Source organism: Microcaecilia unicolor, chromosome 13, assembly GCF_901765095.1.
Source record: "Microcaecilia unicolor chromosome 13, aMicUni1.1, whole genome shotgun sequence".
In the NCBI taxonomy this organism is placed as follows: domain Eukaryota; kingdom Metazoa; phylum Chordata; class Amphibia; order Gymnophiona; family Siphonopidae; genus Microcaecilia; species Microcaecilia unicolor.
Window position 1 is genome coordinate 94,286,668 of NC_044043.1, and position 24,117 is coordinate 94,310,784.

The 24,117-nt window shown below is 45.2% G+C and overlaps 1 protein-coding gene across 1 annotated transcript; it reads right to left on the reverse strand.

Annotated features, from left to right (window-relative positions):
• Window positions 1–560: 560 nt before the first annotated feature.
• On the reverse strand, window positions 561–8,878 carry LOC115456734 (guanylin-like). The gene is made up of 3 exons (XM_030186000.1): window positions 8,777–8,878; window positions 4,525–4,717; window positions 561–1,160 (listed from the first exon to the last, which is right to left on the reverse strand). The coding sequence occupies exons 1-3, from the start codon at window positions 8,846–8,848 to the stop codon at window positions 1,102–1,104; spliced, it is 324 nt and encodes a 107-aa protein (XP_030041860.1). The 5' UTR covers window positions 8,849–8,878; the 3' UTR covers window positions 561–1,101.
• Between the last annotated feature and the right edge of the window lie 15,239 nt (window positions 8,879–24,117).

Sequence of the window (24,117 nt, forward strand, 5' to 3'; positions counted from 1 at the left end):
AACTGTCAGTGTGAGAGCCCGGGCATGTGCGAGAACCAAGGATGCCCACAGTGTTGCCAGTAACTGCTGTGGTTTTCTTCGGTGGGCTGTGGATGTCTTCAGCTGGTGAGGCTTGGGGATCCCCTTCAGCTACTACTACTATTTAGCATTTCTATAGCGCTACAAGGCGTACGCAGCGCTGCACAAACATAGAAGAAAGACAGTCCCTGCTCAAAGAGCTTACAATCTAATAGACAAAAAATAAAGTAATCAAATCAATTAATGTGAACGGGAAGGAAGAGAGGAGGGTAGGTGGAGGCGAGTGGTTACAAGTGGTTACGAGTCAAAAGCAATGTTAAAGAGGTGGTCTTTCAGTCTAGATTTAAAGGTGGCCAAGGATGGCAACACAAATGGGGCGGATTACCAAGAAATGGTTCAACGCTGATTACAATTAGAGGCTAGAACTGCAGAAATAAGTGACAAAATAGATGTACTTATTTAAAAATTTTATTTTTTTTAACAACTTACAGAAATTAAGATAGTTTCTAATCTAAGAATTAAAGGTTTAAAAAAACCCCACCTTAATGTAGCTCAACAAATAAAAACAGAGACAAATATCTTTTTGCGTTTGATAATTTTTGCAGATGGAAAAATGCAAAGTCAATTGTTCATTATAACACAAACTCCTTTTAACAGAAGGGAAAATCACAAAATAGTCCAGGAGGTAATCCATAGATAATTCTGAACACCAAAGTGCAAATGTTAAAGATAATTCGAGCCTGTTCTGGAAGCCAATGTAAACTGATTAATAAGGGCGTCGCTCGATCAGACATTTTAGTTTTACAAATGAAAATGCTAAGTCACCTGCCACACTTGCTTATCTAAGGAGTCTATCATTAGCATAGTACAGGATTCTCCAAATGCAGAAAAAAAAAAGATTTTTTTTAACAAAGTAGCTAAGCAATCATGGCTGTCTGTTCTTAGTTTCATCACTAGCGTAAGAGGCAAGCACAATGGGAGACTGTGTCTGATGTTGGACATCTCAAAGGTGCTATTCCTAGCATCTCCAGAAGCGAAGAGGGTTCTTCCTGTGTTCTGTCTGCGCAGCGGTGAGCAGAACGTCTAGCAGCCGCCGCAAGCAGCGTGTGCGCAGATCTCGCAGATGTCGGTTGGAATTTGTGCTAGAAGACAAGAAATCAGCTTCATTCACCATGGGTGTCTCATGACCACTGTCGTGCTGGTGACCTTCAACAGCACGATGACCAAAGCATGAATTAATCGACTCCTGGACTCCTTTGGACACAGGGGCTTGGGAGGCAAGGAGTTCTCAGACTTCTGTTTTTTTTTTTTATTGGAGGAGTAGCCTAGTGGTTAGTGCAGTGGACTTTGAGCCTTGGAAACTGGGTTCAATTCCCACTGCAGTTCCTTGTGACCTTGGGCAAGTCACTTAACCCTCCATTACCCCAGGTACAAATAAGTACCTTTATATACTATGTAAACCGCTTTGAATGTAGTTGTCAAAACCACAGAAAGGCAGTATATCAAGTCCCATTTCCTTTCCCTATTTGAGATTCTACATGGAATGTTGCTAGTGGAGGAGTGGCCTAGTGGTTAGTGCAGTGGACTTTGATCCTGCAGAAGTGGGGTCAATTCCCACTGGAGCTCCTGGTGATCTTAGGCAAGTCACTTAACCCTCCATTACCCCAGGTACAAATAAGTACCTATATATACTATGTAAACTGCCTTGAATGTAGTTGTGAAAAACACTGAAAGGTGGTATATCAAGTTCCCTTTCCTTTCTTCCTAACTTGACATTCAAAATTTGGGGTGCACTGGATTTTGTTTTCTCATCTCAAAATCTTGAGTAGAGAGGTGTGGTAGCCGTGTTAGTCCACTTTTAAAGGTAATCAATAGAAATAAAAGAAAATAAAACATAGAAAAGAAAATAAGATGACACCTTTTTTTTTAAGTTAGTCCACTAAAAAAGGTATCATCTTATTTTCTTTAGTCTGTTTTATTTTATTTCTGTTGATTATCATCTCGAAATGAAAGCTACTCTAAATCCCTGGCACTGCTCATGGTGTTAGGGAAAAATGCATAAGCCCTGTGGGGACCTTATCATTTGCAATTTTTCAAGAATCTTTAACCAACAAAATAAACACATTGAAAAATGAATAGGAAACCACAGTTGAGGGGCTACAGTTACCTACATCACAGCAGGGGCTTAGCCAAGGGTGGGCCTGCTACAGGCCCGCCCCGCCCGCGACAGCCCCCTGCACTGACCTGAAGCGCGTTCTCCCTCCAATCCAGCACCGGCGATCATAGCCACCCTTCTACCACGTCCAGCAGGAAGTTGCAGAGTAGGCGGGATGCGCCTGAGAAGAAGCTCCGACGATGCGCGCTGGACGTGGTAGAAGGCTGGCTATGATCGCCAGTGCTGGATTGGAGGGAGAACGCGGGTGGACACAAAATGTGGTGGTGGCAGGCGGGCGGTGGACGGTGGAGAGGAAAGAGGTCTGTGCCCACCAAGTCCACCTCCAGGCCCACCCAAAAATTAATCGCTGGCTACGCTACTGCATCACAGATAATAATAAGAGCCTTAAGGACTGGCCTGACCTGACATTAGATGAATTACTCTGAGAAACTTCCTAAAAAGATAAGTCTTCAAACCTTTCCTAAACTCCCTGTAATCCTTTGTTGTCCTAATGGGAAAAGGCAGAGGGTTTCAAATCAATGGGGTTTGATAAAATAGAGAAGGAGCCATAGATGGGGAATATTTAGGAGCCATTTTTTTTTAATTTGTACCCTGCGCTTTCCCACTCATGGCAGGCTCAATGCAGCTTAGGTACTTGTCTGTACCTGGGGAAATGGAGGGTTAAGTGACTTGCCTGTGTCTGCAGTGGGAATCAAACCCAGTTCCCCAGGACCAAAGTCCACCACTCTAACCACTAGGCCACTCCATGAAAGGGCACTAGGACTTTCTACTTACTGCACTAATAATGTGTAAAAACCTAACATGCAAGAAGGGTGAAGCCTGTCTAGTTCTTGGCGCAATACCCAGCATCTGCCCTGCAGTTACCACAAAGGACAGATATTTATTGCACGGTAAATGCATCAGAAGATAGCGTGGTAAGTACATCTGTGCTATCCTGCTAGTGCAGTTACCATGGCCCCATGCTTAAAAAAAATACCTGAACACCAATGACTTCTTATCCCCTGAGTAGAAGAAATCCCTCAATTATCATTACCCTCAAAGAGGACGCCAACCTTCCCCCCCCCCCCCCCCCGGAACTTACTGGAGGTTTCCCTGGTAGTAAAATGGCGGGATAGGAGTGATCCCTGGATGCTCCTGCCCCATTGCCATCCTGGGTTCACAATAAGTGTGTAAGTACATAAGCATTGTCACACTGGGACAGACCAAAGGTCCATCAAGCCCAACATCCTGTTTCCAACAGTGGCCAATCCAGGTCACAAGTACCTGGCAAGATCCCAAAAAAGTTCAATACATTTAATACCTCCCTGCCACATAGATCTCCCTTTCCCTGCAGCTTCCTCCTCTCACTCCAGCACACCTCTCCTCCCAGAAAGTTCCCTGCAGCCATAGGAGCCAACTTTTCAAAATTATTGGGGGTGCTAAGCCCAATGGAAATAACCCCTCCCTGGACACATGCAAAGGAATTTTCTCAATATCGGGGGTGCTCAAGCACCCACAGCACCCACAGAGTCGGCTCCTATGCCTGCAACCCCTCTCCTCCCATAAGGCCAGCACACCTCTGAGTTCCCCAAATCCAGCGTCACTTGCTACCTTCCTTCCCGCAGGTCCAGGATCGCTGCCACTTCCTTCTCCTTCCCTCGCCACTGCTGCAATGTTTGCAGCTTACATTTTCGGGCTGTCTGCGCTTCACATAGGCACTCCAGGGCTTTCTCTCTGCCGCATCCGGCCATCTCTGATGCAACTTCCTGTTGCGAGGGCTGGACGCAGCAGAGGGAAGTCCCCAGCGTGCCTGTGTGAATCGCGGATGGCCCGAAAATGTAAGCTGTGAGCACTGCAGCGGGCAAAGAAGGAGGAAGCGGCAGATTCCAGACCTGTGGAAGAGGAAAGTAGGGAGCGATGCTGGATTGTGGGTGGCTGGGAGTCGCCATCTCAGTTCGGGTGGCGGCAGAAGGGAGGTCAGGATTTGTTGCGGCACCCCTGTGAGTTTGCTGCGCCACACAATTTTGGGAACCACTGTACTAATTTAAACACTATGGCCAGCATTAATATTAATATGCAGAGCCGGTGGGGGGAGGCGGGGCTGGTGGTTGGGAGGCGGGGCTAGTGCTGGGCAAGACCTCTACGGTCTGTGGCCTGAAAATGGCAGATACAAATCAAGGTAAGGTATACACAAAAAGTAGCACATATGAGTTTATCTTGTTGGGCAGACTGGATGGACCGTGCAGGTCTTTTTCTGCCGTCATCTACCATGTTACTATGCTAACTGCTGCCACTGTTGATCACTGCCAGAATGGGAAGAAAAAGAGAGAGGGAGAGAAAGGTCATCTTACCCATCCTCTTGAAGACATTTCTCGAGTCGGGGCTTAGGCACACAGGCTTAAACACCTCTGGGAGATCGTTATTGGCGCACACAAGGGAATATTCAGCCTCCACTGCCCTCTGAGGACTGTCGTCCATCACATTCACAGACATCATCTTTTGCAACTTCTTCACATCATTCAGAGGGAAGGAAAAGTCTCCGTCCTTAAAACATAAGGCAAACACGGTGAACCCTGGCAGTAAGGAGTAGGCAGCAGAACTGGGGAGGGTGTGAAAGAAAGACTAGAAGGGGTGAGGGGTACGTAGGGTGCTGCAATGAACCTCATGTGGACCTAATATCTGGACACTGATTGGCTGGTCATGAATGGACACTGAATCCTTCCCTGTGATTTCTAAAAGGAAGTAGAGAGGTGTGGTAGTCCACTTTTAAAGGTAATCAATAAATTACATAATAAATAATAATAAATAATTACATAAAGGTAATCAACACCCAACAGACAGGACTTAACAAAGATCTGGGTTTTATTGCCCATTATAAACCATAAAGTTCTATTGCTCTGTTTGTCACCCTCCTCTCAACTACCCACCCCCATCCTGTTAGACTGTCACTGAAATGCTTTGATGTTCCCATGCATATCTCCTACCCACCCCCACCCTGTTAGACTATCACTGAAATACTTTGATGTTTCACTTATATATACTGTTATCTACCACACTTGCTTATTTCCGATCTGACGAAGAAGGGCAACCTTCGAAAGCTAATCAAGAAATTTATTAAGTTATGTCCAATAAAAAAGGTATCATCTTATTTTCTTTTCCATGTTTTCTTTTCCTTTATTTCTATTGATTACCTTTAAAAGGAAGTAGAATCCTTGGTCCCAGAATAGAAGCCTTTCTTGGGAGGCTGACCAGGGCTCTACAAGATCCTTAGGAGCTGTCCCGATTGGGGATTATGTTTAAAACCAGAGGTTCTCAACCCAGTTCTCGGACCACATCAGGTTTTCAGGATACCCACGATGAATATGCACGAGATACATTTGAATACAATAGTGGCAGTGCATGCAAATCCTTCTCATGCATATTCATTGTGAGTATCCTGACAAGCTGATTGGCTGGTTGGGCCCCGAGGGCTGAGATGAGAACCAATTACATAAAGCAAGCTAGGAAAAGATAAAGTGAAAATAAAAGCCCTGACTAGTGCACATACCCCTTATGCTATAACTTTAGCAGCTAAATGTAAGTGTCATTCGCGTGCTAAAATTCCAAAATACTGCTATTTATGTGGTTAAGTGAACACTTGTGCACATACCGTAAGTGCTGTATGCACACCTAGCACTATTCCATAAATAATGAGATCGATATTCAGCTGGTGGTGATCAGCGTTATGCTCGGAAATTCAATGTGTTTATTTAAAACATTTATATTCTGCATAGTCCACATTTCTCAGAGGATTACAATATCACATGATCAAAATACTTGATACTAGCAGTAAAACACTTATGATAAGACAATAATCATCTGAGCCCTCAACATCTTTATACCTCTTGATACAAATAACTCAGATAAGAAACTTGCTAGCCAAATGCCTCTAAAAGCCTTGGAACTGTTTTTCTAAAAACAAGGTAAGACTCTACTTTGCACGAATCGACAGGCAAAGCTTTCCATAGAGTAGGTCCTATATAGCATGGAGAGCAGAGAAGACCATGCAGACTAACTGAACGAAAGTCAGGAATTTCCAACTGCAACAGGAACACAGAAAAGAGTACAAATAAAGATGAAAGAGACAAGGAGAGAAATCAGGATGGCAAAAGCACATATAGTATTACTACTACTACTACTTATCATTTCTAAAGCGCTACTAGATGTACGCAGCGCTGTACACTTGAACATGAAGAGACAGTCCCTGCTCGACAGAGCTTACAATCTAATTAGGCCAGACAAACAGGACAAACAAGAGATAAGGGAATATTAAAGTGAGGATGATAAAATAAGGGTTCTGAACAAGTGAATAAGGGTTAGGAGTTAAAAGCAGCATCAAAAAGGTGGGCTTTTAGCTTAGATTTGAAGACGGCCAGAGATGGAGCTTGACGTACCGGCTCAGGAAGTCTATTCCAGGCATATGGTGCAGCAAGATAAAAGGAACGGAGTCTGGAGTTAGCAGTGGAGGAGAAGGGTGCAGATAAGAGAGATTTACCCAGTGAACGGAGTTCCCGGGGAGGAATGTAGGGAGAGATGAGAGTGGAGAGGTACTGAGGAGCTGCAGAGTGAATGCACTTATAGGTCAATAAGAGGAGTTTGAACTGTATGCGGAAACGGATAGGAAGCCAGTGAAGTGACTTGAGCAGAGGGAAAAAAAGGTGAAAGATCTAAAGCCAGGTGACAAGACTTTTTGCGGGTATAATGGGGAAAAGAGAAAGGCTAGGGTGAGACTCAAAAATGATGAGGAACAACGTGTGGAGAGAGACAAGGAAAATGCAGAGACACGAAACAAATACTTCTGTTCCATAGTCATGGAAGAAAACCCTGGAGAAGCACCATAAATGGTTGTCAAAAGTACACATGGGACTGGACGAGAGGGGACAACAAAAGTGAAGGAACGCTCAATCCCTACGTGAGAAACAGTCAGATTTTAGTCTTTATTAAGAAGTCATCAAACATGACTTCTTAATAAAGACTGAAAACTGCACATACATCTCCCTTGGTTTTTTGGAAAGAGCCAGCCCACACTACACCTTCTTTTGCTTGACACATGGGACTGGAGCAGATATCACATCGTCCATGGAAGAAAGTGTTTATGAACAACTTGCTAAACTGAAAGTGGACAAAGCCCCGGGGCCAGATGGATACTGAGAGAACCCCACGAAGTCCTGGCGGGTCCTGTACAGGATGAGGCCAATATTCAACAGGAGATAACCAGGCATCAGAAATTCCTACCCAGTTATTTCCCCCCTGACAGGGTGTTCTCTAGATTTTCAGTGGCACATAACCCGGTAATGCCAGGACAGTCTGGGAGTAGTTGATATGTTGTTAGGAAACGCAAAGAAAAATGATTACAATAAAAATAAAGAGAAAAAAATTATTTTGGAACTCACCTCTGCATTCATCTCATAGGGGTCCTTTTACTAAGGTGCGCTGAAAAATGGCCTGCGCTAGTGTAGGCATGTGTATTGGACGCGCACAGGCCCATTTTTCAGCGCGCCTGCAAAAAAGGCCTTTTTTGGGGGGGGGGGGCCGAAAATGGACGTGTGGCAAAATAAAAATTGACGCACATCCATTTTGGGTCTGAGACCTTACCGCCACCCATTGACTTAGCGGTAAGGTCTCACGCGTTAACTGGGCAATAATCATCAGCGTGCGCACAATGCTGATTACCGCCTGGTTTGCGCCGTGCATTGGAAAATAAAAAATATTTTCTGACGTGTATTGGACACTCAAAAAAATGGAATTACCACCCGGGTCATGCGGTAACCAGGCAGTAGTTCCACATTGGTGCGTGTTCGATGCGCGTAGGCACCTACATAGCTTAGTAAAGGGGCCCCATAATTTTTTACTTCTTTATCTTTTTTGTCAGCAAGTCACAAGGAGTTAGAGTGATTCCCCAGAATCACACAGTCAGTGGCTGAGACACACGGAGAGAAAGAGACACATCCAGGGTCACACAGAGAGACAGTGACTGAGACACAGGGAGAGAAAGTGACTCCCCAGGGTCACACAGAGAGTCAGTGACTGAGACACAGGGAGAGAAAGTGACTCCCTCAGGGTCACAGAGAGACAGTGACTGAGGCACAAGGAGAGAAAGTGACTGCCTCAGGGTTATACAGAGAGTCAGTGACTGAGATACAGGAAGAAAAAGTGACTCCCCCAGGGTAAGAGAAAATCAAGGACTGAGGTACAGGGAGAGAAAGTGACTCCCCCAGGGTCACACAGAGAGACAGTGACTGAGGCACAGGAAGAGAAAGTGAGTCTCCCAGGGTCACACAGAGAGACAGTGACTGAGGCACAGGAAGAGAAAGTGACTCCCCCGGGTCACACAGAGAGACAGTGACTGATGCACAGGGAGAGAAAGTGACTCCCTATGGGTCACAGAGAGTCAGTGACTGAGACACAGGAAAACAAAGAGTCAGTGATTGAGGCACAGGGAGTCTAGTGAAGTGATAAAATAACTTGCCCAGGATAATACAAATTTACAGGAATTAAAAAGGCTTTGTAGAGTCCTTATAGATGGTCAGAGGCAGAATCAGGGCATTTAAAAATGTCACTTACATTGACTACGACGCAGCTGTAGAGGTCTGCCACAAGGAGGAGCCAGAGAGCTTTGATGAACACAGAAGCCATCAGGATAACGAGCAAGGATCACTTCACAGATTCTACCCTTCTCTTTGGCTGTCTTGCTGGAAGTCCAGGGCAAGCTTTTAAGACTGTTCCTGGGGTTAATAAGTAACCTGCAGCCTTGCCATTGGCTAAGATGCCTTGTTAAGCTGTTATCCACCAACCCTATTCTGCTCCCTCCCAAGGGAGTGACACATGACTGATAAAGGATTAGCCAGAATAATATAATACATCTTTGTCTGATTGTACTTCAAAGGCCACTATTTTATGTTAATCAATATTCTCTCCATTCTGTAGTGACATTTTCCAGCTGTCAGCCTCATTGTATATGGGTGAAATTATCTGCAAAGCTTATGAATGGAAATGTTTGAACCGTACATTATATTTTATATTTATTAGGTTTAGATTTTGCTCACACCTTTTCAGTAGTAGCTCAAGGTGAGTTACATTCAGGTACAATCGATATTTCTCTCTCGCTGGAGGGCTCATAATCTAAGTTTGTAGCCCAGGCAGTGGAGGGTTAAGTGACTTGCCCAAGATCACAAGGAGCAGCAGTGGGATTTGAACTGGATTTCTCTAATTGTCAGCCTGATGCTCTAACCATGAAATTATCCTCATGTCAGGGGCACAGCCAGATGGCTGATTTTGGGTGGGCCTGAGCCCGAAGTGGGTGGGTATGGAATTCATCCCCTCCACAATGCGCCACTTTCCACCCCTTCCCATCCACCCACCAACCCAAAATATTAAATACCTGAGCAGCAGGATAAAAAGTGTGTCTCCTCCTTTTTAACTCTTAGAAGACACGTGTTCTGCTTTTGTGGGCTGCAGTGGCATAGCTACGTGGGGCCATGGGGGCCTGGGCCCCCCCAAATTTCCTGTGGGCCCCTGGTTTTGACGGTGGGGGTCCCCAACCCCCGCCAGCTGAAGTGTTGTCCAGTGCCAGTCTCCGGCACTACCGCATTGCCTGCCCTGCTCTGTCTTCCCCTCACGTCCAGCACACTCCTTTAAGTCAAACTGAGCATGCTTAATTTCAGTAAAAGGAGCATGCAGTGGGTGGGCAGAGGTGAGGCAGCAGATCAAAATGTGTCCCCCCCCACCTCGGGCTCTGTCCCCCTCCCACCACAAGGTCTGGCTACGTCCCTGGTGGACTTTTCTTTTCCTCTTCTGGATTTCCTGATCATATTCATAGTGTCACAAGTATAGTGTTAAGGAGCACTTTTCACGCTATGCAAGTGCTAAATCATGGTAATATGGGACACTGTTCCCTGAGAGGCACCACTAGATCATTAGTCCGGCATGAAGTTAGTGAACTCTCTTCCCTTTGAGCGAGAACTGAGTTAATGACTCACCATGGTATTAGAGGCACGCTTGAGTCAACACCAAACCATGATACTGGATACCTTTTCCTCTGAACCAGTACCGACCCATTGCCTCAGCATGTTAAGGGATGCTCTTCCCTTTGATCCAGTGCTGAACCAATGCCTGAGTTTGTGCTTAAAAGGAAGACCAATGACTGAATCATTGCCATGGGACAATGTCGGAGGTTGGGATGAGTGCTTAACGGTTGGACCGAAATGATAAAGGGGATGGAACTCCTCTCGTACGAGGAAAGGCTAAAGAGGTTAGGGGTGTTCAGCTTAGAAAAAAGATGGATGAGGGGAGATATGATTGAGGTCTACAAAATCCTGAGTGGTGTAGAACGAGTAGAAGTACATCGATTTTTTACTTGTTCCAAAAGTTCAAAGACTAGGGGACACTCAAGGAAGTTACATGGAAATACTTCTAAATCAAATAGGAGGAAGTATTTTTTCACTCAACAAATACTTAAGCTCTGGAACTCTTTGCCGGAGGATGTGGTAACAGCGGTTAGCGTATCTGGGTTTAAAAAGGTTTGGACAAGTTCCTGGAGGAAAAGTATGCTTGTATGCTGTAATACCCTCTCTTTTGTGATTTCCAGAATCTCAGCACCAGAAAAAAAAGGAATCACTGGGTAAAAAATCCCCTCCTCCCCTGACATCTTCCTTTATAGAATCCTTTAATATAAATATATCAGGCCTTCTTCTGACAGAGTCATGATGAAACGTCAGGTTATTCCTCTGACTCACAGCCCATAAGAAGATGTGGCCTGTTTGCTTTGAAAGACTTTGTGAAGGAAGCTTGCTTGCGTAAGAACTCGATTACTCTTCAATGGAAATGACAGAACGTACTCTCTATTTGAACCTGTATCCAGATTGATTCCCCTTGGAAGTGTACTAGCTGACTCTGCTCAGTTTTAATGGGGGTGGGGGTAATTGTATAACAGGACATCCATACATAGTTACAAATGCAGACTTCTACGTTCAGTGCCCTGACAAAGGCAAGGACAAATCAAACTCGGGTATACATATAAAGTATCTTGTTGGGCAGACTGGATGGACCGTACAGGTCTTTATCTGCCGTCATTTACTATGTTACTTTGTCATGCCTATTCTGTAAAAGGAAAACCAATGAATAGTTCTGATTCAAACACCCATGATAAATGCCAGAAAAATATGAATAGACTAGTGGAACCCAGCCCTTTTCCTCAACAATGAAACGGGCCCTAGGAAGGCTGTGATGTAAGCTTTTTTATTCTCTCTCCCCTGCCCTGCCCTGCCCTCCCCTCCTCTCCATGTCCAGCGATTCTTCCCTCCCCTCCCATCCCCTCCTCTCCATGTCCAGCGATTCTTCCCTCCCCTCCCATCCCCTCCATGTCCAGCAATTCTCCTCTTCCCTGCCCTCCCATCCGTGTCCTGCGATTCTTCCCTCCCCTCCCCTCCCATCCCATCCATGTCCAGCGATTCTTCCCTCCCCTCCCATCCCCTCCTCTCCATGTCCAGCGATTCTTCCCTCCCCTCCCATCCCCTCCATGTCCAGCAATTCTTCCCTCCCCTCCCATCCCCTCCATGTCCAGCAATTCTCCTCTTCCCTGCCCTCCCATCCGTGTCCTGCGATTCTTCCCTCCCCTCCCATCCCCTCCTCTCCATGTCCAGCGATTCTTCCCTCCCCTCCCCTCCCATCCCATCCATGTTCAGCAATTCTCCTCTTCCCTGTCCTCCCATCTGTGTCCTGCGATTCTTCCCTCCCCTCCCCTCCTCTCCATGTCCAGCGATTCTTCCCTCCCCTCCCCTCCCATCCCCTCCATGTCCAGCAATTCTCCTGTTCCCTGCCCTCCCATCCGTGTCCCGCGATTCTCTCCTTTTCTGTCCTCCCATCCCATCCATGTCCATCAATTCTCCTCTGCCCTGCTCTCCCCTTCCCTTCCCCCCCCTCCCTCCCCTCGATGTCCCACGATTCTCTCCTCCCCTCGATTTGTACCTGAACATTCTCTGGCTGGCTGGCGCTGGCTTCCGTTCCGTTCGTAACATCCCTCCTGACGTCAGCTCGCCTCCAGCGTTCCCTTCCCTCTCACTGTTCCGCCCTCTGACATCATTACGTCTTGACGCAAGGGAGGGACAGTGAGGGGGAATGGAATGCTGGAGATTGGCTGACGTCAGGAGATGTTACGAACCCAGGCAGCCAGACATGGTACGTTGGAGGTGCAAATTATTATATAGGATAATGGATGGACCTTCAGAAAATTCTTCAAGTCCATATGCAGCCTCTTTTCACTTTTACCCTCCCAGAGTATTTTTTCAGGTGTTATTTTACACTGTCCTTGTCACAAATTTCAAAGCAAGGGTATATACACTCCTTTTCAAAATTCAGTGCAGAATCTGTGAGTTAAAAGGAACCATGCAGACCCTTTGAAAATCTGTTATACACTATAGCTCTAGCACAGTCATTCTCATGCTGGTCAAGTTTACTTAAGGTTTTCTAATCTGCATTCTGTGACCAAAAGGCACATTTTTCCATTTGTTTAGAAACTTGCCTCTCCGTTTTCTTTCACTTGTGATTGATTTTATCTGAGTGCATTTGTGCCTGATCTCCTAAGGGGTTCTTCCTATTTGTCTATGGGAAGCATGCTTAGTACATCTGACCCTAAATATTATCATTCTTAAAACCCAGAAATTAAAAGTTGGACCCTTTTCTTCTTTCCATATGATCAGCATACTTTTTCTTGTTAATTGATGACTGGTTAATTTACTAACATTCAGATTTTCTGATCAGGGCCAGCTGTAGAGGTGAGCAAGGTCTCTGTTGACAGATGGGTACCGCTGCTTCCGGGGTGTGGCCAGGGATAGTGGCACATCTTTTGGTTGTAGCCGCACCCCAAGCTATGTTGGTGGGGTCAATGCCCCTGTGGCCCACTCTATTCCGCTGCCCATGGGTATGGTAGCTTCAAAGGGGCCTTGCTGACTGCAACATTCTGTCCCATGGCTTCTCGGGGGGGGGGGGGGGGGGGTTCTGACCAACCACAATGCTCCGGGAGGACACTTCCACCCTTGGCTCTTTAGGGCAGGGCCACCGAGATGGGGGGCAAAATTCCCCGGGCCTGGTGCCAGCGAGGTTCTTCCAGATCTGTCTCTTTCCTGCTCCTGCGTGCAAGATAATTAGGGGACCACTTTTCAAATTGTCCGACTTGCCCCTGGATCTTGCTCCAATTGTCACACAACCACAGTCCCTCTGAATTTTTTCCTGGCTACAAAGTACTCGTAGACTTTTTCACCTGCTTTGAGTGTGGCAGAATTTTGCTCCAAATTACCACACTTATATGTATGAAACAGATGCTTATACATCCAGCCGATGTCCGAGAACGGTCACTATGGGATTTATTCCCACAGGGCTTTTTTTTTTCCTATTCTGGGTTTTATGTGTTGAATAAACAGGATCAATTGTATCTGTGAATGTCATCATTGACTAAAATAAAGGAAACATTTGAAAATGGATCTTTGATATTTTTGCTCATGGTTAAAGGGATTCATAAGTACATAAGTATTGCCATACTGGGAAAGACCAAAGGTCCATCGAGCCCATCATCCTGTTTCCAACAGTGGCCAATCCAGGTCAAAAATACCCGGCAAGATCCCAAAAATGTACAAACATTTTATACTGCTTATCCCAGAAATAGTGGATTTTCCCCAAGTCCATTTAATAATGGTCTATGGACTTTTCCTTTAGGAAACCGGCCAAACCTTTTTTAAACTCCGCTAAGCTAACCACCTTTACCACATTCTCTGGCAATGAATTCCAGAGTTTAATTACACGTTGAGTGAAGAAATATTTTCTCTGATTCGTTTTAAATTTATTACATTGTAGCTTCATCGAATGCCCCCTAGTCCTAGTATTTTTGGAAAGCGTGAACAGACGCTTCACATCTACCCATAACACTCCACTCATTATTTTATAGACCTCTATCATATCTCCCATCAGCCGCCTTTTCTCCAAGCTGAAGAGCCCTAGCCGCTTTAGCCTTTCCTCATAGGGAAGTCGTTCCATCCCCTTTATCATTTTCGTCGCCCTTCTCTGCACCTTTTCTAATTCCACTATATCTTTTTTGAGATAAAAAAACATCTCATACAGGTCCTTTTTCGTACCAGCTGTGCTGAACTTCCCCATGGGCTACAACAAAACAAGGTTTAAATCCTTCTCATGCTATCCTTCCCCCGACCATACCCAGGGCTACATCACCAAAGTTTTCGAAATAGTATCTATAAACAGTGAGAGACATCACCCTACTGACACCATTATCAAAAATACACACAAAACAATAAATCAAAGTGATAAGTGATTTGAAAATATAGTAAAACCATCTACACTGGGCCGTTGGTCTTACTCATAAGTCACTTTGTGTTGATGACTGTTGTCTATAAGGCCACGTGATTGATGCGCTCCTGACCTCATCTTAGCCGGAAGTGGCTTAGATGATAAATGATTTGGAGATAATTTTCTTATCTAGCACAGTTCAGTGCTGTCAATCAAACAAAACACAGGGTTCTTTGAGATTAGAGATAAAAAAAAAACTGTCTGGTTTATCAAAGTCAGACCCTTTTTCTCACATTGGTTAAGCTTGCTGGGGTTGACGAAAGGTACTACATGTAGTCTTGGAGGGAACACAGATCTCCGACTCGGCGACTCCCTCCTTTCTGCCACCCCTCACTATGACAAGAGAAGCTGCCGGGGCCAGTCTTAGGCTGGGCAGTAGCAATGAGTAGTTGGGAAAGAAGACCAGTGCCAGACAGACAGTGGCTCATGTAATTCTTTCTCTTTGTGCAAGTCTGTACATGTATCCTGATTGCCTGTGGCCTAATGGTTAGTGCAGTGGGTTGGGGAACTGGGTTCGATTTCTGCTGCTACATGATGGTTGGCAGTGGGTTGAGATCCAGGGGAACCAGGTTCAATTCCCTCTGCAGCTCCATGTGACCCTGGGCAAATCACCTAACTTTCCATTGCCCCAGGTAGAACAGTAGTATACAATGTGTTACCTAGACTATGAGCCCAATAGGGACAGACTCGGTACCTGTAAAATGAAACCGTAAACTGCTTAGGTCTAAGCAGTATATAAATACTCAAATGGATAAAATTGTGTTTATATGTCTGTGTTGTCTCTATAGGTATCTTTGACTTGGGAATGAAGTGCTACCCAAACATTCAATTATTTTGGAAAGAAAAATAAAATAAATCCAAGTGTAATAATATATCAAACCATTAGATGTCACTGTAACAGAATGCTTTTTTCCTTCTTCATAACCTAAGATGTATGCGCAAATGTTTTGAACCTGTACAGTTCAGATGGTTGGTCCAATCACTTTTGTGGTCTAAAATCAATTACTGTAATCTTGTCTATCCAACAGCCCCAAGGAAATACCATCCGAAGACTGCAAACTATGCAAAATAGCACTCAGATTTATTTTCTGTCTACAGAAAAGAGAGAGGATCGCCCCATGTTTTATCAAACTTCACTGGCTGCCTATAGAAGTGAGGGGCCCGTGAGGGGATGTGAGACCAACCACTCTTCTTGGAAACCACCATAAGAAAGACAAGACAACATTTTTTAGGATAACGAGTTTTATTGGAAATATCTTGGCCACAGTTTAGCCTGTTGATGGATACTTGACATTACTACTACTACTACTACTTGACATTTCTAGAGCGCTATTAGGGTTACGCAGCACTGTACAGTTTAACAAAGAAGGACAGTCCCTGCTCAAAGGAGCTTACAATCTAAAGGACGAAATGCCAAAGGAGCTTACAACTAAAGGACGAAATGTCAAATTGGGGCAGTCTAGATTTCCTGAATAGAGGTAAGTGGTTAGGTGCTATGGATAGAGGTAAGTGGTTAGGTGATATGGATAAGTACAACAAACTCAAGGAACCTCATGCCATGCCAGCTAGGAGGCCAGAACAGACAATTAACCTTTAACTCCGCCATGCCAGCTGGAGCAAGATACAGGCTCAGACCTTATCCTGCAGAGCAAGCATAGACCTAATGTTCATCTTCGAGGAGCAGGAAGAGACCTGCTCCATGGAGGATCCCTCTTTAAATTCGTCCTTCGAGACTCTCCCCGCCCAGGCATGGGAAGGATCTGATAGATAGATCCTCCCCGCCACTGTAGGGTTGAGGGTCGCCTTCTGCCGGCGACCCCTAACTGCCCAGCATTCCCGGAGTTTCCTGCGACCCGGCATGGGTACTCCCAGGCGTCCATGTAATGAAAATGCAAAAATCTGCAGACCTGCTCCATGGAGGATCCCCCTTTAAATTCCTCCCTCGAGACCCTCCCCACCCAGGGACGGGAAGGATCTGATAGACAGATCCTCCCCGCCACTGTAGGGTTGAAGGTCGCCTTCTGCCGGCGACCCCTAACTGCCTAGCATTCCCGGTGTTTCCTGCGACCCGGCATGGGTACTCCCAGGCTTCCACATGATGAAAATTCAAAAATCTGCACTCTGTGTGAACAAATGCATATATCAAAGGAAAAATGGCCTCACAGAGCTCCTAGATCAACAAAATCTATTAGAGCTTAAACGGATCAAAAGTGATCCTCTGTTCATCATTGGCCAAAAAAAAAATCCTTTGATCTCAATGACAGGTAGCTAGTTGCTGCTATCGCTTTCGTTGCAATAAAGTTTTAATTCACATTGCTGTTGCATCAATTATTTAAACAACTATGACTACACACAGATAAGAATTATTGAAAACTGAAAGGAGACTTATCTTCCAGTCGCATTTGCTATCGGCACATGTAACTTCTTATGCTGGAGCTAGTTCCTGCTGAGAAAGGCACGGAGGAGCTAACTAGAGCCAGTTTCAAAATCAGCCCCGCCACTTAGACCCTGAAGCAGCGGCACGGAACGCTGGCCATCGTCAGCTAGTGGTGAGGGGGAGAAGGAACATTGTAAGTAGCATACTATGCCATACTTTGCATTGTTATTTGAATATTTTTACTGCTGTGTCTATTGCTCATGTTTGATTTATTCTTACTGTACGCCACCTTGAGTGAATTCCTTCAAAAAGGCGGTAAATAAATCCTAATAAATAAATAAATATCAAAACAAAAAAAGTAGTTTAAGGTGAAATCTTTTCATTGGGCTAACAGCGAGCTTTTGGGAGATTAAAACCCCCTTCCTCAGGGTAGAACATAAAGTTGTGTGTGTGTGTTTTGTTTGTGTTTGCGTATCTTGTTTTTTGTGTGTGTGTGTGTGTGTGTGTGTGTGTTTGTGTATCTTGTTTTTTGTGTGTGTGTGTGTGTTTGTGTTTCTATGCAGCAGCATTACAGTTGCTTCTCCAATAGAAATGCAATGGGCTATTTTTGAGGTACTTCATTTCTCTGCAGCCTCCAGTATGACTGGCCCATTTTTGAACTCGGTATGTCTCTTCCCTGGTCCCCCTCCCCCCAATACAAACATAGACTTACAAACACACTAGCGCCTAAGCGGTGCTATGTGCGTAAATGGTTCACGCGTGTTAAACACTAACATACCCATAGAAATGTATAGGAGCGTTAGCGTTTAACGCACCTTAAACTTACAGGTGCATTAAAAACGCTAACGCACCTTAGTAAACGTACTCTTAAACTTGGTCCCATTCTGTTAAGTGTTGCAAGAGTTATTTTAACCCCAAATAGAAGGACAGACATTCCCAACCCCCTAGGTATAATTTCTTTCCAACATTTCTTTTGATAGGAACAATTAAATTTTGCCGAGGGAATTCTTCTGGGTCATATATAAAAATGTTCTATATGGATATTTCAAAAAACTTCAGTGTCACATATAAATAAACTAGTAAAAAAGGCCCGTTTCCGAAACCAAGAAACGGGCGCTAGCATGTGGCTTTTTTTGTGTGTGTGTGTATGTGTCACAGAGTTATTGTGTGTGTGTGTGTGTGTGTGTGTGTGTGTGAGTGAGTGTTTCTCCCCCCCCCCCCGGTCTATTTTTGCACATACCCACAGCAGGAATATTCTTCTCTCGTTCCAGCGGTGGTTCTGTGCTCTCCTTGCTGCACAGATAATGGGCCATTCTGCTGGGGAATGCTCCTCCCTTATTGTCACGTAGTTTCCTCTGATTGGTCCGTCTTACGTTGCCTAGTGTTGCCTGGGAACAGTGTTGTGATGGTCCTTTGTGTTTCAGAATGTTGAGGGTGTTTTTTCTGATTGGTCCATCATGCGAGGGCAGGGCAGAGAGACATGGTCAGTGTTGTGGCTTCACCACCATGAATCCATGAACCCTTCAGTGAATGACTGAGTGAGTTCAGAACGTTGTCTTCAGAACGTTGAGGGTGAGTTTTATTATAGTAGATTCAGTTTTTTATTTGCTATAGTTTAGAGCCATATGTTTTTACATATCCTAAATAATAAAAAAAACCTCTATGTGTAGCATAATTCCCCAATCTGAATGAAAAATGACTCAAACAAAGTGATAAAAATTCAATGTGCTCATAAATGTTAAATAATTGTACTAAGAACATAATGGTCCATCTAGCCCAGCATCTTTCTTCCAACAGCGGCCAATTCAGGTCACAAGTACCTGACAGAATCCCAAATGGCTTCTCCCATGACCATCTCAATAGCAGACTATGGACTTTTCCTCCAGGAACTTGTCCAAACCTTTTTAAAATCCACATACACTAATTGCTGTTACCACATCCTCCGGCAGTGAGTTCCAGAGCTTAACTATCCTTTGAGTAAAAAAATATTTCTTCCTATTTGTTTTAAAAATATTTCCTTACAATTTCAGTGACTGACCCCTGGTCTTTGTACTTTTTGAAAGAGTGAAAAATCGACTCACTTCTATCTGTTCTACACCAATCAGGATTTTATATACCTCAATCATATTCCCCTCAGTTGTCTCTTTTCCAAGCTGAAGAACCCTAACCTCTTTAGCCTTTCATATGGGAGGAGTTCCATCCCCTTCATCATTTTAATCACTCTTCTTTGAACCTTTTCTAATTCCACAATATCTTTTTTGAGATACGGTGACCAGAACTGAACGCAATACTCAAGGTGAAGTCACACAATGGAGCAATACAGAGGCATTACAGTATTCTACATCTTATTTACCATCTTTTTCTTAATAATTCCTAGCTTCCTGTTTTTTCTTTTTTGACCGCTGCTACACAATGGGCAGAAGGACAAATCAAGATCAAGAATACATACGTAGTATCACATCTTACCTTATGCTATGAGTTTATCTTGTTGGGCAGACTGGTATAATCGAAGCTCGATTTAGGATGTCTTCAACTGCACTCCATCGCAAGGACGGCCAAACTTCAAGGGAGCATGTCGGAGGCGTAGTGAAGGCGGGACTTGGGCATGCCTAACACTTGGACGTCCTTGACCCATAATCAAAAAAAACAAGGACGTCCCTGATGAGCACTTGGACGTTTTCACCTGGACCTGTTTTAGTTATGACTAAGGCACAAAAAGGTGCCCGAAATGACCAGATGACCAGCAGCCTCAGATGTCATACTCAGGTCCACGGCAGCAGTATGCAGGTCCTTGGAGCAATTTTAGTGGGTGCAGTGCACTTCAGACAGGCGGACCCAGCCCCATCTCCCCCCATCTGTTACATTTGTGGAGGAAACAGCGAGCCCTCCAAAACCCACCACAAACCCACTGTACCCACATCTAGGTGCCCCCTAACACGCGTAAGTCTATGGTAGTGGTGTACAGTTAGGGGTAGTGGGGTTTGGGGGGCTCAGCACACAAGGTAAGGGAGCAATGTTCCTCGGAGTATTTTATGAAGTCCACTGCAGTGCCCCCTAGGGTGCCCGGTTGGTGTCCTGGCATGTCAGGGGGACCAGTGCACTGCAAATGCTGGCTCCTCCCACACCCAAATGGCTTGCATTAGGATGTTTTTGACATGGACGTCTTTGGTTTCGAAAATCGCTGAAAGTCAGAAACGTCCATGTCTAGGGACGTCCAAATCTAGGGACGGGCAAATTTAAGGATTTGGACGTCTCTGACGGTATTTTCGAAACGAAAGTTGGACGACCATCTTGTTTCGAAAATACGGGTTTCCCCGCCCCTGGATTTGGACGTTTTGCAAGGACGTCCAAATCGCAACTTTGACGTCCCTTTCGAAAATGCCCCTCCACGTAGCGCAGCCTCATGAGGAAGTGACGGGTGAGGCAGCCACGTGGAGAAGACCCGCAGGTGTCCAGTCACAGTTCAGTAACGTCCTGCTGCACCTTCATGATGAGTATGAACATGTGGGGTGACTGCACATGTTGTGGGGTTCGACGTCAGCAACCTAATGAACTCCTGGCCTGAGCCATGTGGAGGGGCATAATTGAACAAAAACGTCTATCTCCATGGGCGTTTATCTCCGAGAACGGGTCCGTGAAGGGGCAGACTGAACTGTATTTTCGAAAAAAATAGACGTCCATGTTTTATTCGACAATTTGTGAGCTGGGCGTTTTTGTTTTTCAGTGATAATGGAAAATGAAAACGCCCAGCTCAAAAACGAATAAATCCAAGGCATTTGTTCGTGGGAGGGGCCAGGAGTCGTAGTGCACTGGTCCCCCTCACATGCCAGGACACCAACCGGGCACCCTAGGGGGCACTTTTACAAAAACAAAAAAAAAGGTAAAAGAGCTCCCAGGTGCATAGCACCCTTCCCTTGGGTGTTGAGCCCCCCAAATCCCCCTCAAAACCCACCGCCCACAAGTCTACACCATTACTATAGCCCTAAGGGGTGAAGGGGGGCACCTACATGTGGGTACAGTGGGTTTGGGGGGCGGTTTGGAGGGCTCCCATTTACCAGCACAAGTGTAACAGGTGGAGGAGGGATGGGCCTGGGTCCACCTGCCTGAAGTCCACTGCACCCCCTAATAACTGCTCCAGTGACCTGCATACTGCTGCCAGGGAGGTGGGTATGACATTTGAGGGTGAAAATAAAAAGTTGTGAAACGGCATATTTTGTGGTGGGAGGGGGTTTGTGACCACTGGGGGAGTCAGGGGAGGTCATCCCCGATTCCCTCCAGTGGTCATCTGGTCATTTAGGGCACTTTTTGGGGCCTTATTCGTGGAAAAACAGGGTCCAGGAAAAGTGCCCTAAATTCTCGCTAAAAACGTATATTTTTCTTCCATTATCGGCGAAAGGCGCCCATCTCTGATCGCCCGATAACCACGCCCCAGTTCTGCCTTCACCACGCCTTCAACACGCCCCCATCAACTTTGTCCGCATCTGCGACGGAGTGCAGTTGAAAACGTCTAAATTCGGCTTTCGATTATACCGCTTTATTCGTTTTTGTGAGATAAACGTCTATCTCCCGATTTGGGTCGCAATATAGGCGTTTTTCTTTTTCAATTATAAGCTGGTTAATGTCCTTAGGAGGTGAATATATCACAACCTCAGCACCAGCAGTACATTATAATGTTATATTTCTATCCTAGAGCGTTTGGGGTAAATTCATGTATTACTTAGCCCAGTGTTAGAAAAATATCTTTCCAGTCTTCTTGACAGCCATATTTTTCAATGATTTGACATCCCTGGGATCAGGAAACAGAAACAAGGAGTTAATTGTAAAGAAAGACCTGCTACATCTCAAGAAGCTCCAGTAGTTGAATATTGGAAAGGACATAAACACTGCCGGGAAAATGGTAGAGGCTATAATCAAAAGCAAAATTACAGAGCACATGGATTACCGAGACCAGGTCAGCACGGCTTTAGTGTGGGGAAATCTTGCCTGACCAATTTACTTCAATTCTTTGAAGGAGTAAACAAACATGTGGACAAAGGGGAGCCGGTTGATATTGTGTATCTGGATTTTCAAAAGGCGTTTGATAAGGTACCACCGCCAACTCCAGGCTCCGCCCTTTCTGCCTCGCCTCACCCCATGCTTGGAACAAACTCCCTGAGCCCATACGCCAGGCCCCCTCCCTGCCCATCTTCAAATCCTTGCTCAAAGCCCACCTCTTCAATGTCGCCTTCGGCACCTAACCACTACACCTCTACTCAGGAAATCTAGACTACCCCAACTTGGACATTTCGTCCTTTAGATTGTAAGCTCCTTTGAGCAGGGACCGTCCTTCTTTGTTAATTTGTACAGCGCTGCGTAACCCTAGTAGTGCTCTAGAAATGTTAAGTAGTAGTAGTATAAGGTACCTCATGAAAGGCTACAGAGGAAATTGGAGGGTCATGAAATAGGAGGAAATGTCCTATTGTGGATTAAAAACTGGTTGAAGGATAGGAAATAGAGAGTGGGGTTAAATGGGCAGTATTCACAATGGAGAAGAGTAGTTAATGGGGTTCCTCGGGGGTCAGTGCTAGGACCGCTGCTTTTTAATATATTTATAAATGATTTAGAGATGGGAGTAACCAGCGAGGTAATTAAATTTGCTGATGACACAAAGCTATTCAAAGTCGTTATCTCGCGAGAGGATTGTGAAAAATTACAAGAGGGCCTTACGAGACTGGGCAGCTAAATGGCAGATGAAGTTTAATGTGAGCAAGTGCAAGGTGATGCATGTGGGAAAAAAGAACCCGAATTATAGCTGCGTCATGCAAGGTTCCACGTTAGGAGTTACGGACCAAGAAAGGGATCTGGGTGTTGTCGTTGATAATACACAGAAACAGAAGAACATTTCAGACTGTTCCTGAAGGAGGATTGCAAATATTAGTCTGGTTGAGAGGTGAGGCGTGAAATTTCAATTTGCAACCTAGGAGAAATGTAACTTTCAATCAGCCCCAGAACCCTCTTTGCAGAGATTATAAGCACAACTGCAGCAAAATACTCAGCTCCAGAGTGGAACAACCCGAAATCAAGAATTCAGTTTTGGTTCTCAGCCTGGCAGCCATCAGACCAGCCACCTCATTGATTTAATGTGGTCCAGATCCTGTAATGGATTAGTGCTCTGGGCACCCAGGGGGTGATATTCAAAATCTCTCGTGCAGTCAGCGGTGGCACCGGCTGCATAATATTTCCGGAAGTTGCATTTTGAACTTTGGCAATTGTATTTGCAAAAGGGACAAAGTTACGTGCTTGAAATAAGGACGTGGGTTTGGTGTTGGCCAGGGAAGGATTAACCCGTTGGTGGGCCCTAGGGAATCATTAAACCCCCGTCTTAATATAAATACATGTGAAAACTCCTGCAACGGGATCTTGCGTAAAAAGAGATGACTACAGAAGAAAAACCAGCAGAGGAGGAAGCAGAACACAGGAAGCAACATTCGCTTTCTCCTCCTGCTGAGGACAATACATTGAAGTGGAGGAGGGTGGATAGTGGAGTGCCACAGGGATCGGTACTGGGACCAGTGCTATTTGATGGGCTCTAGGAAAAACAAGCACATTGGACTTCCATCTTAATATAAATGCACGTCAAAATTTCTACAAATGGGATCCTGCACACAGAAGTTCTGACTACAGAAGAAAAACTGGCAGAGGAGGATGTAGAACATAGGACGCATCATTTGCTTTCGCCTGTTGAGGATGATACATTGGGGGTGGGGAGAGCCTTTTCGAAAATACCACCGAATTGAGTATGTCTCAATTCCCATCTCCATGTTCTACATGAAACCCCAGAGTCTCATCTCCCCTTATGTCCCCACCCGTAACCTCCGCTCTCTTGACAAATCCCTCCTTTCAGTGCCCTTCTCCACCACCGCCAACTCTAGGCTTTGCCCTTTCTGCCTCGCTTCACCCCATGCTTGGAACAAACTCCCTGAGCCCATACGCCGGGCCCCCTCTCTACCCATCTTCAAATCATTGCTCAAAGCCCACCTCTTCAATGTCGCCTTCGGCACCTAATCACTACACCTTTTCTCAGGAAATCTAAACTACCCCAACTTGACATTTCGTCCTTTAGATTGTAAGCTCTTCTGAGCAGGGACTGTCCTTATTTGTTAATTTGTACAGCGCTGCGTAACCCTAGTAGCGC

Coding starts and splice junctions, on each gene's coding strand:
- LOC115456734 (XM_030186000.1), bottom strand. CDS start 8,848: ATGGCTTCTGTGTTCATCAAAGCTCTCTGGCTCCTCCTTGTGGCAGAC. Junction 4,718..8,776: donor ACAGCTGCGTCGTAGTCAAT/GTAAGTGACATT, acceptor TTATGTTTTAAG/GACGGAGACTTTTCCTTCCC. Junction 1,161..4,524: donor AAATGTCTTCAAGAGGATGG/GTAAGATGACCT, acceptor CTTGTCTTCTAG/CACAAATTCCAACCGACATC.